The sequence below is a fragment of the Leuciscus leuciscus genome (assembly GCF_965113295.1).
Source record: "Leuciscus leuciscus genome assembly, chromosome: 24".
NCBI lineage: Eukaryota > Metazoa > Chordata > Actinopteri > Cypriniformes > Leuciscidae > Leuciscus > Leuciscus leuciscus.
Window position 1 is genome coordinate 21,904,345 of NC_138723.1, and position 15,495 is coordinate 21,919,839.

The 15,495-nt window shown below is 37.0% G+C and overlaps 2 protein-coding genes across 7 annotated transcripts in view; both read right to left on the reverse strand.

Annotated features, from left to right (window-relative positions):
- Window positions 1-12,068, reverse strand: part of dclk1a (doublecortin-like kinase 1a) — a 53,978-nt gene extending 41,910 nt beyond the window's left edge. Inside the window, exons 1-3 of the mRNA XM_082156963.1 lie at window positions 11,922-12,068; window positions 10,468-10,845; window positions 6,817-7,163 (exon numbers count right to left, since the gene is read on the reverse strand). Of these exons, the coding sequence (XP_082013089.1) occupies window positions 6,817-7,163; window positions 10,468-10,825 (705 nt within the window). The 5' untranslated portion in view covers window positions 10,826-10,845; window positions 11,922-12,068. The remainder of the gene's footprint in view (window positions 1-6,816; window positions 7,164-10,467; window positions 10,846-11,921) is intronic.
- Window positions 1-15,495, reverse strand: part of ccdc169 (coiled-coil domain containing 169) — a 239,433-nt gene that overhangs the window by 220,159 nt on the left and 3,779 nt on the right. Inside the window, exons 5-9 of one of the 6 annotated variants that reach the window (XM_082156980.1) lie at window positions 14,191-14,289; window positions 13,884-13,937; window positions 13,678-13,748; window positions 13,295-13,333; window positions 13,035-13,108 (exon numbers count right to left, since the gene is read on the reverse strand). In XM_082156980.1, the coding sequence (XP_082013106.1) occupies window positions 13,297-13,333; window positions 13,678-13,748; window positions 13,884-13,937; window positions 14,191-14,289 (261 nt within the window). In that variant the 3' untranslated portion in view covers window positions 13,035-13,108; window positions 13,295-13,296. Of the gene's footprint in view, window positions 1-12,247; window positions 13,109-13,294; window positions 13,334-13,677; window positions 13,749-13,883; window positions 13,938-14,190; window positions 14,290-15,495 lie in introns of those variants that run through there. The other 5 variants (XR_014202235.1, XM_082156978.1, XM_082156979.1 and 2 more) reach the window with 5 other exon arrangements.

Here is a 15,495-nt window from a genome sequence, read left to right on the forward strand (position 1 = left end):
ACAGATTCTATGCCAGAAGTGGGAGGAGATTAGGATTCGTTTTATTATTACAGAACTGCGGCGAACGATAAAAAAAATCATGTCCTCCGAGAAAAGGCTACAGGAAAAGTAGCAGCTTCAGATGATCAGACTGTTCTCTCAGTTTCGCTCGCTCTCTCTTTGATGATAGTCTCACCAGATAGTCTCTCATTAGAAAGTTCAGTGTGGACGTTATTATTACAGAACACATTAAAAGATAAGGGTGTGATAATGATGATTATGATTAATTAATTATGAGCGTTTCTCAAAGAGATAATTTTCAAAGTCATCTAAGAGCATTTAAGGCAGGAACACTTATGCAATACACAACACTAGTCTAGAAGAAAAACAAAAGAGTAATGAAAAATAGAACATGAAAAAAATAAAGCCAGTAGGGGCGCACGAGTTAACAAGACAGATATAAATGCCCCTAAAAGTTTGGCTTCCATTGTGTGCGGTTTTGGCAGCAGACCCACATTAAAATGATTTGCATTGAGAGCTCATTTGCTGAGCAAACACACACACACACACACGGTGCTTTCATGCCCCAACACAAGCTGTTGACACAAAAGTTCACATACTTGTATACACACACACCTGGTTGGAGTGACTCAGCAAAAGCAGCAGACTGACTAAAATCAGATCTCCAGATACCTGCTGTTTGACACGCTACACCATACTCAGAATAAATGAGGATGGATGAGCTAAACCAACAACTGCACTTCTTTTGGTGGTGGGGGGGAGGAGGGGGCAATTCACTGCAGTTTATTTTCAAATGCTGTCTGTGTTGTTGTAGCACCGAGTTTATGAAACGAATTATGCAAATCAGGTAACAACACAAACATGCTCACAAAATCTGTGTCGAAAGCAATCTGCATGGCACAATTCTCAATCTTACGAGTCAATTGTGAGTTCAAAGTTAACAGAGAATGCAACAGACTGGCGTACTTGGAGAGAATGTGTTTTTGCAAATTCTTTCTATGTAAACGTGATAGACGGACATGTTTGACCATTGCGCCTTTGTGTCTTTTGCAGCATCTTATTCACAGAACGTGTTTAAAACATGAGATGCAGAGCAGAGATGTGTTCATTAAAGGGATAGTTCGCCCAAGAAGGAAAATTCTGTCATCATTTACTCAGCCTTAAGTTGGTCCAAACCCACATAAATATCTTTGTTCTGCTGAACACAACAGAAGATATTTTAAAGAATGTTTGAAACCAAACTGTTGTGGGGCACCCTTGACTTCCATAGTATTTTTATTTATTTTTCTATACTATGAAAGTCAGTGGGTCCATCAACTGTTTGGTTACCCACATTCTTCATAATATCTTCCTTTGTGTTCAGCAGAAGAAAGAAATTTATACGGGTTTGGAACAACTTGAGGGTGAGTAAATGATGACAGAAAGGACAATGACTTGTTTTTTTAATGCAGCACAGCGCTAATGCAGCACATTTAGCACCACGTACAGTACAAAAGTGGTGAAATTTGCCTCTTTAGTTTTTACTAAATACAATACATGAGAACATAACTGAAACCCAGATTAAACCTCAGTCCTAGATTGGGTTGTTAATCCAGATTTGGATTTTAATATGGATTTAACTCACCAGGAAACAAAGAAATTCTGCTGACTGCAAAAACTGGGGACAGCGAGACCATATGCCAAAGGCAGAATATCTGGCCCTTTCATTGGAGAGGAGGGGAACGAGAGGTGAGGAGAGCTTGAGAGGGAGTAAATGGCCCTCCAGACAATGGAGACTGAAAGACATGGTTAATTAAGCAGGGTGTGCGTATGCAATGGGGCGGAAAATCTGTTATGTCCGTATGACAAACTCCAGGAAGAGCGAACACATGAGTGATTGCCGATTACACGCCTGCTATGTCTCTGCCTCGGCCTGAAGCATATGCCACAGGTCATTACGAATCAGTTGCAGTATGCAGGACACGTCTGCCTGGTTATTTATGTGTGTGTGTGAGTGTGTGTGTAAGTGTGCGTGTGTGTGTAAATATAGGCTTAATGGATAACAACAAGAGAGCAATGTCCGCGGCCTAAACCACTTATCGTCCGTCTACCTCTCCCTCAGACTGAACTCCCCACACACTCCGACACACACTACTGCCCACAGTGACGTCACAAAGGCTCAGGCCGTTACTAAGCAACTGGATCACATCGTCATAGAAACTGTTGAAGGGGGGGGGGTTGATCAGTTTCTTTGGAAGGAGATATCATAAGGGAACAAAAAGCATGGATAAAATTAGCTCATGTCCAAAGTCCTGTCCTTTGTGAGGAAAGACAAAACAACACTGCACTAGCACACCGCATAGTGAAGATGTGTGAGAAAGTCAAAGACATTTGTCTGAGTCTGTGCATGGTTGCAGACGATGGTAAACGGGTTAGTTCTGACACGTTAATTGTGAATTTCAGCTGCATGCCCTCTTTGCTCCGTCTGTCAGCAGTGTCCTCCAGAAGCATTGCACCACAAGCAAAACTCTGAGCCTGCACTCAGTAGAACCAGAAATGGATCCAGGTCCAGGATCCAGGTCAGTGGCCATCTGAGGGGACAAATCAGATGAGGCACAGAAAACTTATGTAATTCGGAACTATCTATATGCAAAGCACCTAGTGATGCTTGTCAAACTCGTCCTACCGTGGGATACTAATGTGTTGTGGATAGTTGGTGGGATGTTGCTTTGTGGTAGCTAGGGTGTTCTGGGTGGTAACTAGGTTGGTTACTAGCTCAAGTTATAAGGAATGATCCCCATCTCTCTATGGTACTCATTAGGGTGTCGCAAATGCAAATCTGGCTAAAAATAGACATTTAAAAGCTAAACTATCCCCCCAAAAAAGTTTTAAAAAGTTACAATAGTAAGGTGGTTTAACTGTAGCACAATGTTGGGTTTTATATTTCAAGAGCGATTATAACATGGAGATCACTAATAAACACATATTTCATACCAATAATTAAGACACTTTTATCAGCCAATAAGAATGTACACTTCCATTCAAAGGTTTCCAGTTGGTAAGATATTTTTTAAGGTTTTATAAGGTTTTTGCTCACCAAGGCAAAAATAAATCGTAAATATATAATAGCAAAAATAGTAATATTGTGAAATATTATTGCAATTTAAAATAGCTGTTTTCGGTTTTAACATTTTTTAAATGTATTTTATTCCTGCGATGGCAAAGCTGCATTTTCAGCATCATTACTCCAGTCTTCTGTGTCACATGATCCTTCAGAAATCATTCTAATCATTCAAGGCACCAATTTTTATCAGTGTTGAAAACAGTTTTGCTGCTTAATATTTTTGTGGAAACCGTGATGCATTTTTTCATGATTGTTCGAAGAACAATTTTATGCATCCTTGCTGAATAAAAGCATTGATTTCTGTCAAACAACTGTACTGACCCCACACTTTTTTAGTGGTAGTGTATTACCAGCTCTATTTAACACTAATCATCTTCAAATCAACATAACCCACATAATTCCACAGATCTTTTTTCATGAAATCACTCCAGAAATAGTTTATAAATGGCTTGCCACCGACAATTTTCATCCTATAAATGCCAACCTCAGTGCTTTTCGTGAGGTCTCTCTTAGATGATAACTCACACAGCATTCAAGCACACACATCTATAAGCACACTCATTTATACAGAGCCGTAGTATGTTTTGCTCTATTCTGGTACAACATCACTGCGTTTTACACCATAAAACCTGTCACAACCCATACTTCACTTCCTATAGTAAAACTCCAGAGAGAAGTCTCACCATATGTAGGAAGATGGAATAAGACCTTGATCTACTGTCTCTGGCCTCATTATACAGGTTAACAGAAAGGTGCCATGAGACTCACGCAAAGACCCAAAAACCCAGATCTCTCTTGATCATGAGCTTTTTCCATTCATTCACATTTCGTTTCCACATAGAGACGGCTACATGCGTCTCACATGCATTCTAGCATCTGATGTCTATTTTCACAATCACGACAGGTGCTACAGACATCAGAGCTCGAGGCAGATGTTGGTTCTGTTATAATGAATAAATCACTGAAGATGTCAAGGCCTGTTGTCAGATATATGAATTCAGACTCGCATGAACAGAAGGAACACACATTTGCCATACGACAACCAAGTAACCAACAGGATCTGTAGCTTGAAGAAACACATTAACAATTTTACAATCACGTTCATCCATAACCGTCCTCCCATGTGAGTAATCAGATTGCAGTCCATTCTTTGCATTTATAATTAGCTTTCCAATCAACTCAAGGCATTTCTCTCTGCTTTTCTCTGAAATATGCATCTCTGTTTGGAGTACATTTTACATTATACTGAACCAGGGCAGGAGAAAAACATGATTTAATTCACAAACTGAAAGCAGAAATCCATATTTTTCTTTCATATGGCACAGGCAGGTTTATTTACATATATTAACACAGCTGAAAATGCTAAGACGTATGGTTTGTTGAATAATATCCTGACTCAGCTCTATTACCAAACTCTCACTTAGCAGATAAAATGTAATGTACATGGATTTTCTGAAGAAAAGTCAGAAATCCTTCTTTTTTGGGGGGGGGGGGGGGGGGGGGGCAAACTTTGCAAAAACAATATGAGCCAAGCGCAAAAAGGCTGCAATGATGTAATACCAACACACAAAAAACAGCACAGTCCTGTTATGTAGAAGATAATGAATTACTTCATGCTTCAACAACACTGAACTTATCTAAAAATTGCTTTAGAAATTCCATTAATCATCCACAGATTTACTTTTGTAATTCATCAAAGCACAGCAACAATAATGTTGACATATCTGCGTCCACACCTGGATCCTGCATTCAAACTGAACAATAAACAGGAAATTTTACTTTTATTGCTTTGTTGATTGTACACCTGAACTTCTCCACCTCCTGTTTCACTTGTTATGCGTTCATCTTTTTTTCTCTAACCCACATAGATCCTTCTGCTATCTCCTTTTACTTTCTCCCTTTGTCTCTCCTTCCTGGTTTCTGTTGCTTCTGTTCATAATTGTATCAGGACAAAATCGTGTGCTGTAACTGTGTCTGGCCAGGCTTGTTCAATAGACGGCTCCCTCAGGCCCAATCGATCCTTGTTCTAAAAATAATGCTAGCCATAATGCTCTTACTTTATCTGGATGGAGACAAGGGCTTTGATGCCTTACTGCATAACCTCTGCTATCAGATTATACCAGAGGGAGAACGTCTTTTTTGAATAATGTTTCATGTAACAACTGAAAGGATTTTATTTTATTTTTTAAATACATATTTGTTACTCAATACAGCTACTCTAAAAAGCCAATAAATCGTTGTATGCACGACTGCACATTCTATGAAGCATCTGCGATTCCAATCTGTCTATGCTCCAGTTTTCCAAATTCAAGGTGATTTAGAGGGTTTTCAAATAGAAAAGATGAAGTCTGAAGATCTGAGACACTGGCAGAGCCGCCAGCACAGAGATGAATGGAGAGAGGTAACAGATCCATGTGCAGATTAATTAGATTTTAATGAATTTCAGCCAAATGGCATCTCTTTATTTGCACATTTTACCTGGCTGAGCAGAGACGCGTTCAGAGATGTTCATGTACAGTGCCATTCACACACTGGAAAATCTGGGATTTCATTTTAAATTTAAACCTGGAAATAAATAGAATGTTTTAGGATTTCGATTTTTAATGAAACACATTATGATGTCAAATGTATAAGAAAAAATTAAGATTCTAGGCTACTAATCAAATAAGCAAATTTGAGGCATTAGTCATGTGACTCCTTTGTAACAAAAGGTCAGATTTCCTTCCAATGAAGCACATGATGCTCAATTCTCATTCTCAAACTGAAGCTCATGTAGCTTGAGTGATAAAGGGGACAAACCAAATATAAATATAAAATAAATTTTAATAAATATAAATATAAATACATTTAAAAAAAAATTACTCAAAATGTTATCATGATAATATAATTTGCTACAAAACAGTGCATTAAATTATTAAAAGTGAACATTTGAACAGCACTGTATGTCTGTGGGGGTTATTTACAAAATTATGATCAAATATTTTTTTACAGCAGATGTTTTTGTGTATATATATCATAGTATTTATCAGAGTAGTACTTTATGCACATGTGTGTGTCATTCTCAATGCGTGGGGAGGGCACAGCTGTTTCAAAACGGCACGAAAAGGTGGGAGGAATTTAAACGAGAGCATGAGTTATTTCTGTATGCTCTGAGACACCGGTTCTCTCATTTTGAGTCTGCGTGGGCAAAGACACAGATTCCCATTCATAAACTAAACTCCACCTGCCATAAATCTTGCTGCAGGTTAGGCAGAGATTTCTGCTGTAGCATTTGAAATAATGAGACTTCATTATTCATAATTCAAGGCTTGTGGTATGAATTCATTTCAGAGATTAAATAACAAGAGCCGCATTGTTTGGATGTTGAGCCCCCATATTTCTGGGATATTTCTTAAGGGTTTACCAGAGAAGAACAATTCATCATAACACTTTTAGGTCTATGTATGTTTGAGTCAAATGATTACAATCACATAGGAAGATTAACCCAGCTGTTGATAAATGAATCATTTCTAACATTTTTATTTCACTAGCATGTCAATTATCTCGGACTCCCAATGTGCAATCCCAGTACACTTTCAAGTTTTCCATGCCAGTTCAAGAGGTCAGCTTGCATAACAAAACTATTAGTTGTCTGAGGTAAAATCACATGAATGAATCAACTCAAAACAGATTTTCCAGTATGAAGATTCCCATTAATAAATGAGCAATCCTACCTGTTTTCCCTCAAGGGTGTAGATCCTCTTGACAACGCCAGAATCGAGCTTTATAGCATCTGTAATGTCAGTGAGAACTTGCTCAAAGGAGTGGGCCGTCTTCTTGTTGAGGAGGATGCGAACTGCCTTCCGTGGCTTCACCCCACTGCGGATGACAGTGACCAGTTTGGGTCTGATGAAGTCTTTGCCCTCTTTGGACTGCGGTCCTGATTTCGAGCTTGCTAGAGATGTTGGGCACTTGCTGGAACCCAAAGCCCTCACATTCACAGACCAGTTGGGGTTGTTGATGTTGTTGGAGTAGTCAAGTTTTTTAAAGGCTTCGGTGGAGCCGCACACATAACTCTCACCTATAATCATCAAAAGAAAAAAGTGGTTCAATGTGTTATATTTGACATCTTTAATACATATTATGTGTGCTTGACATTCATTTTTAGGGTAAAGACCTGAGGCACTGCCTGGCACTTTTCACTGTTGAACTGTCATGGCTGTAAAAATCCATTGATTTAAGCTAAAGTCATGCAGACTTAAATGCTCATCATTGAGTGGCCTAATTTTTCATCCTTGTCGTCACATTTACTGCTCTAATTTTGAAAACAGAAACCAAATGCATCCAAGCCACCAAGACTCTCATAAAACAATTTGCAATAACAATAATAAAATCGCCATTCACGCGGAATGCTTTCCTGCATTACAAAAACTAAGACGCGGGGCAGGAAAAAAGAAAAACAATCTCGAGACGTGTCAGCACTCTTGTGGCAGTTTGTATCTAATTTACATTTTGGCAAATTGCTCGCTAATTTGTATGAATTTGTATGATCTCATACATACTTTTTTGTATGATCCCAAGATGTGCTCAACAGTGCCCGCCCCTTTTTCAGCAGCACTGGATCCAGGTTTTTTTGTTTGTTTTTTTCATTCATTTTTCCCATAGGGATTTTAAAGTCCCCATGAAATCAAAATTGAAGATCTTTTGGCTTTTAGTATGAATATGTTATAGCCTTACTGTTATCTATAAGCTAGTGTGCTCCAAAACAATGACAAAATTCACATTTAGAAAATATAAAAATTCAAAACTTGAAGTCTCTTACTTCTGCCAATATGGATCAATGATTTTGATGACATCACTCAGCATTCAGCTTCTCATCTGCTTTTCTGTCCAATCAAATGCTCTCTAGAATCTAAAGTGTACCACCCCCTACATTATAAATAGCTGAAGCTGCAGCTAAAATTGGTCACTTGTTAACACATTTACTATTTTCTACATGGTGAATGGCACATAATGCACTAAATAGGGGATAGGGAACGGGCTCAGACAGTGTAGGTATGCTTTCCATTGGGGCAAATTAACCGCCGCAGCGCGCTCACACAGTCTGCTCCGGTCCAAAGACACAATAGCAAAGAGCGGATCGTATGAGTGAGTCGCAGAACACAAAACATATCGAATCCATTTGAATTCTGCACAGAATGCTATATTTTAAAGCGAAATGGACGAGATTAGGAGGAGAAACAGTTAAAGATTTGGAGGAAACTGCTGCTTTACCAAGGCTACTGGCTACTTTAAAAAAGGGGAGGAGCTGTTTGATATGTCCCACTCTGTCTTCCTGTTTCAGTGGAAATTACATCAACACATGTATGCTGCATTTCAAGGCACTTCAGTGGGCCTTTAAAATAGTATTAGTTAAAGTTATAGGCCATCATACTATGGAGCTTATAATATGACAAAACGATTTGAATTTGAATTGTGTAAATTTGAATTATTTGCAAGTGAAATCTAACAAAATTGAATTTTAGGTGGTAGTTTAAATAGTTCTGAATTTGATTTTTTTTAAACGAATATTGAACATTTGAAATTTAACAAACTGAAATGTTTTTATGGCTGAATTTTATAGACATGTATTTTCAAACAGCTAGTTTTTTTGTTCTGAATTCGTATACTGCAAATATTCAGTTTAAAAAAATACAGATTCAAGTTTTCAAGATGAAGAAATTCGGAACTTCAAATTCAGTTTTCTAAAATTCTATCTCAAAAATTCAAGTTCAAAAATTCAGATCTTACAGAAAGTAGGTCACAGGTCATCCACAGGGAAGAGTAAAGGATCTCAGATAAGTCGAACAGAGCATTTTGGCTGCACTGCAGTAGTTTTCTGCCGCAAACGCGGTGGTGGTTCAAGAGAATCCGTGTATCTTTCGTTCAGTCGTTTTTTTATTTAATATTAAGAGTAGAAAAATGAGAAAACAGCTTGAGTATTAGATTTCTAATATTCTAGTAATAATAGTCCGCTGTAGCACGGAGCTTACAAAAACTGTGTATTGCAACTATAGGCTATATTTCATTTCCTCATCAAACAACTAGACTAACGAATGGCTCGGTACAACAGAAGAGCCCAGAAAGGGCTTTTTCTCTGAGTAGACCAGCAGTTGGTCTGAATTTGCTATAGCCTATATTTTCCGGACTGTATAGGCTAAGTCACGTTTTATGAAACACGCTGTGATTTATTCCAAAGTGACTCTGGCATATATAATGCATTTAACGTCAAATAATATAAATGTTGACTTTCAAAAGTAGGCGCGCCAAGAAGGCTATTCTCTGTATTTTGGTTCATTTTTGGTGAGCGCCAGAAAGATCTAAAGAGACCGAGACGCGCTAAAGCAGCGCATCATGTTGTTTTATTTATTTTTCAATGGCATTATATTTTGTAGTCATTTTGAATGTACACAAATTGACTATAAATAACAGAGTATTAAGTTATTTCCCAGCAGTGGAACAAATCCAAGTGATGGCGCCAGCGCATCGCGCTCTCACACAACATAGCCTATCAGACCTAGCGTTGCTTCATATCGCAAACTGCTCATTATCAAAATGAAACACAGTCAAACAAACATATAAAAAGGTATTCTGCCTAATTTAATTGGTCTGTTGTACAATATAAAAGGCAAGCTGTGCCGCACACAGTAGCCTACAGTCCAAACATTTCCCTTGCGGCAGAAAACTACTGCAGTGCAGCCAAAATGCTCTGTTCGACTTATCTGAGATCCTTTACTCTTCCCTGTGGATGACCTGTGACCTACTTTCTGTAAGATCTGAATTTTTGAACTTGAATTTTTGAGATAGAATTTTAGAAAACTGAATTTGAAGTTCCGAATTTCTTCATCTTGAAAACTTGAATCTGTATTTTTTTAAACTGAATATTTGCAGTATACGAATTCAGAACAAAAAAACTAGCTGTTTGAAAATACATGTCTATAAAATTCAGCCATAAAAACATTTCAGTTTGTTAAATTTCAAATGTTCAATATTCGTTTAAAAAAAATCAAATTCAGAACTATTTAAACTACCACCTAAAATTTAATTTTGTTAGATTTCACTTGCAATTAATTCAAATTTACACAATTCAAATTCAAATCGTTTTGTCATATTATAAGCTCCATATGAACCAAGCCAGTCAGCTATGATGAATCACAACACTACAAACTTTTATTTAAAGCAAAAGAGTTTTTGAAACTCAGACAAAAAGACAAAGGTACAAGACTAAGGGAAAGAGCTACAATCCCATTAATTACTACTCATAAATACTAAAAATACTAATTTACAAATGTTGATTATATGTAGCCTAATAAAATATAAATGGGCTGCATTAAAGAACTTCTTACCTTCCACCAGCTGTTCTATGCTGGTGATTTTTTTGGAACCATCGATTGCGTAGATGATTCGGACCCCTTGGGGCAGGTTGACGTTGTCAGAGAGGGTTCGGGTCAGGTCGGCCAGCAAAGCGTCAAAGGTTCTAATACGGTCCGATGAGATGGCATACACTATGCCGTTGAAGTACCTGTCACCATTGCGGTAAAATCGCACTTTCTTCGCCTTCTTCTCCGAGCTCAGAGTTTTGAGGGTGCGCGTCCGGTACAGGCTGCAGTGAGCGCTATGAGTGGGGCTGAGCATCCCGTTCGCCCGTCCCGCGCTTCGGCTATGGCGGTGTACTTTGTCCCTCTCGTCAAAATGTTCCTCCATGTCGTCCAGTCAAAGTAGGGCTAAACCGTGAAAATTAAATGTGGAGAAAGGAAGTTACCAAACTAGTAAATTTAATCCTGGCATGCTCTTTCAACCCAGTGACATATAGGCCTAGTAGATGTCAATTGAAGTCTCGTCTGAAAATAACCTTTTAATGACAGCTTACATGTTTCTTGGAGCTCGTTAAATCCTGCGTCTGTCATCCTGTTGTCTTTAACAGTCTTACTTTGACATGGCAAAACACTAACGTGTGATATTTGAAAACCTGTGCAAAAGTGTATTATTGTGGAGCTTCATGAATGCATTGAATGCGGTTTCTTGATTTCAGGATCAATGACCATTAAGGATATCTAAAAATCCTTGATCGAGTTCAAAACACGCCATGTTATTGGAATGAGACTTTATTCATATTGCTTTCATGCATTTAAAATATATATATATATATATATATATATATATATATATTTATATAGGCTACATTTTTACAACTAGCCTATTTTGGATTATTAACTCTAAAATAGATTTTACTGTCAAGTGAAAAGTACATGTAAACGAACACTTATCGTATTTTTTATTTTGTTTTGTGTTTTTCCAAAAAGTTTTAAACACTTTTTCCTAGTAGGCCATTTAAAAAAAAAAAAAATTGAAGCAAATTCATTTTTAGTTAGTTATATCAAGAGATTTTTTTCTACCTGAACATTTCATAAAAAGATCAACATGTGAATAAAATATTTAAAAACATACAGACACAAACAATTAGCCTATTTTAAATATAAGAAAATATTTTATCAAGAATATACATCACATAGACAGTTTGACTACGTCGCACAAACATATAAAACTTACTTTTAATTCTGAAATTAAAACTTTGAAGTCATTTTTGTTTGAGTTGAATTTCTTAATATATTTTCTAATAACTTAGATCCGGACAAAAATGAACGTCACGTCACTGACCATTTACTGACAACTGATAATCCGAACAATTCAAATGAATTAGAATGACCAAAACAACATTCTAACAGACAGGTCAAAATATTTGCGAGCTTTCGGACTATTTAATATTTCTTACAGACAATAAATAGACCTTTCTACTTGCCTAAAGGTGAAGATGTTGGTAATATTCAAGATTTCTTCTGAATGGTGACGATTCAGATGTTGAGTTGTGCTGACAGGAGTCGTGATGTGAGCCCGGCACCTCCTTTGTTGTCCCGCAGAGGAGGCTGGCTAGTCGGTCGGCAGCTGCTGCTCTCTCTCTCTCTCTCTCTCCTCCGTGTCTTGCATTGGCCGCTTTATCATTGAGATTCAGCCCCGCACCGCAGACCTGCCACAGCCATCCCTCCCCACACACACACACACACACACCCCGCCCCGTTCCTCTCCGGTGAGGCTGCTCTCGAAGCTCCGTCACGATTCAGAACGAACATGTGTGGTTTGCTTGCACCCACTGCTCAAACTCTCTTTTATCATTCAAATAATATTTACGACAGTAATTAGTGTAATGTAGCATACTGAAATTACATAATTATGATACATTGTCTTAACCTTGACTCTTCATAATAGCACGAATAAGTATCATGACAAATCATAACAGAATAACATCTGATATGACAAATTACACTTAATTAAAGGGATAGTTCACCCAAAAATAAAATGAAAATTCTGTCATCATTTACTCACCCTCATGTTGTTGCAAACCCGTAAGATCTTTGTTCATCTTCGGAACACAAATTTTAAGATATTTTTGATGAAATCAAAAATATTTCTGCTATGTAGGCTAATCACCACTTTCAAGGCCCAGAAAAAATTATATTCTCATTGCTTTCTAACATTAAGGTTGAACCACTAGTCACATGGACTATTTTAACAATGTTGTTACTATTTCATCAAAAAATATCTTAATTTGTGTTCTGAAGATGAACAAAGGTCTTAAGGGTTTGGAACGACATGCATGAGAGTGAGTAATAAGTGACATCATTTTCATTTTGGGGTGAACTAACCCTTTAAATAAACTACCTTGAGATGAAATTAGCTCACAAAACCCAAACAAGTCAAGAAACAATACAAAAATGTATTTAAAAGTATTTATAGTGAACATAAGTGAGATCAGAGAGGTCCAACCAAAATGATGCTTATGTAGGACACTTTTTCAAAACATAATCAAACAATAATTGATGGATCCATGCTCTGCATTAATGTTTTAATCGAGGGAGTCGGCTTCTTGCAGGTGTTTTTTTGACAGAAACCTTCATCATATTTGAATGTTGCATCATATCCTGGCCTCTGCTGGAAAGGGAAATAAAAAAAAAAAACAAGGTAGGACATCCAACATTTGAACAATGTATTCAAAAGTACCCAACCACTGCCATCCATCCACAGACCATCCATCTGTTTCACTTTATATGCAAATTGTATTTTTATTAGACAATTAAACCAGGATGGTTCACCTAGAAATGAAGTCTAATCATTTACCCTTATATATTCAAACCTGTATGTATGGTTTTCTTTCTTCTGTAGAACACAAAAGAAAATGTTTTGGAAAAAAATCAGTGTTGGTAAGAAAAAAAAAATTCAAACAGGTTTGAATGAGGGTGAGTAATTGATGACAATTTATGTGTGAACTATCTCTTTACGTTAATACTCAAGTCTTACTCAGGATTTTAAGTAGGACCTACCAGTGAAATAAGTAAGTACATAATGATATAATCACATTCTGGTTTCCTTGTAATAATTTAAAGGCTAAACTCTGCATGTTTTTCCATGTTACTTAAAAATGTTTCAGATAAGAACTGACATTGTTTTCTCTGAACCAAAGTGGTGTCATTTGATGATGTGCTGTGCATTTTAACATTTACGTTTTGTCTGGACCCAGTGCTGTCCTCCGGGCTAGAACCATCTGCTGTTTTCTGCTCACTGTTGAGGACAGCTAAGGATACATTATCATAGTTATCAACACGACACAGGCTACCTACACACTGTAAAGCACTTTGGATAAAAGCATCTGAATAATTGAAAGAAGACTGGAAAATTTATACAATTTTATTTTAAATGTGTTGTTCACCTTTGCAATCTCTGTAAGATATGCCCGCCTCTCTTCGTAGACTTTCTGGTAAGTCTATAAGAAACAAAATGCATAATAAAAGCACAAAAAAATTCATGCATGAAGAAATAATTAGGACTCTTATGTCAGCGTAATCATTAGATAATTACAGGCATAGGGGAATTCAGCAGCCCAAATCTAAACTCATTCACTCCCTCATGATAACGTCAATTACATTACAATTAATAGCTGGAGATTGTGTACAACAATATGATATGATCCATAACTAGAGGGCATTTTTCTGAATAGAAGATTGGTAGAGCTTCACCTTTCCTTCCTGCACAATTCTCATTTTGAAATCCATCAGCTGGGATTGAAGGTCGCTCTTCTCAGTAGAAAGCAATTTGAGTCTCTGTCTGAGAGCATCCTGAACACAAAAATATCTCAGCACATGGACTTAAGACAAGACATAAATAACATGAACATTCTTATGGTTATAATTAGGACAAAATTAAAGGTTTGTTAAAGGTTCTTTGCTAGGGGTCATGAGTAACCCCAAACATTTTCATTTTCTGTTCTATAATTATCATCCCATCCCTGTAGCATGGCTCACTCAAATCTTTCTCACTTCTCTTCCCTCATTTACAGATTACTTCTCACTGATTAAATATTTTTCGCAGGCTGTCTCAGCAGATTTTTTTTAATCTCCTCTTTGGCAGAGGACCATAGTTAGGTAGCCAGGCTGTAATGAGAAACAATTGCACCACGCAACAGTAGCCGCTGAAAATGAAACATAAACGTATGAACTGATGCATAAACTGAAGCGTCTCTTTCATGCTGCACAGAAAGAGGGGGTGTGAGGGAGGGAGATGTGTATTTTGGGCTCTTTGGTTGTCACGGTACCAAACTTTTAGTAATCGGTACCAATACCAGTCAAATTGTACGGTTCTTGGAACCAATTTCAGTACCATAGCAAAAACTATTGTAACCATTTTGTTTGAATGTTTTATTTAACTATTTGAAAATAAAAAATATTAAATATATTAAATCAATTCATTTTTAATGCTATTTATGATTATAAGAAAATAATACATTAAAACATTAGCATGTAGCCAAATATTGTTCAGTTAAGTAAACATTGCATTAAAAAAAAATCTAATGAAAAGTTTGTAATAAAATGAAAAGCAAGGTTTACACATTTCATGGTATGATTCTGTCTAACTTAAAGAGTTAGTTCATCCAAAAATAAAATTTCAGTCATTAATTACTTACCCTCATGTCGTTCTAAAACCGTAAGACAGTCGTCCATCTTTGGAACACAAATTAAGATATTTTTTATGAAATTCCGAGAGGTTTCTGAAACGTTTGGTTAGGCAGCAACGTCATTGCAACTTTCAAGGCCCAGAAAGGTAGTAAAGACAACGTTAAAATAGTCCATGTGACTACAGTGGTTCAACCTTAATGTTATGAAGCGAGGAGAATACTTTTTGTGCACAACAAACAAACAAAAATAATGACTTTATTCAACAATTTTTTCTCTTCTGTGTCAGTCTCCTGATCACGTCGTAGTAAACACAGTGTAGCGCTTCCGGCTTCTTGCTGCCTATTGCTGGTTCAGAAACCTCTCGGATTT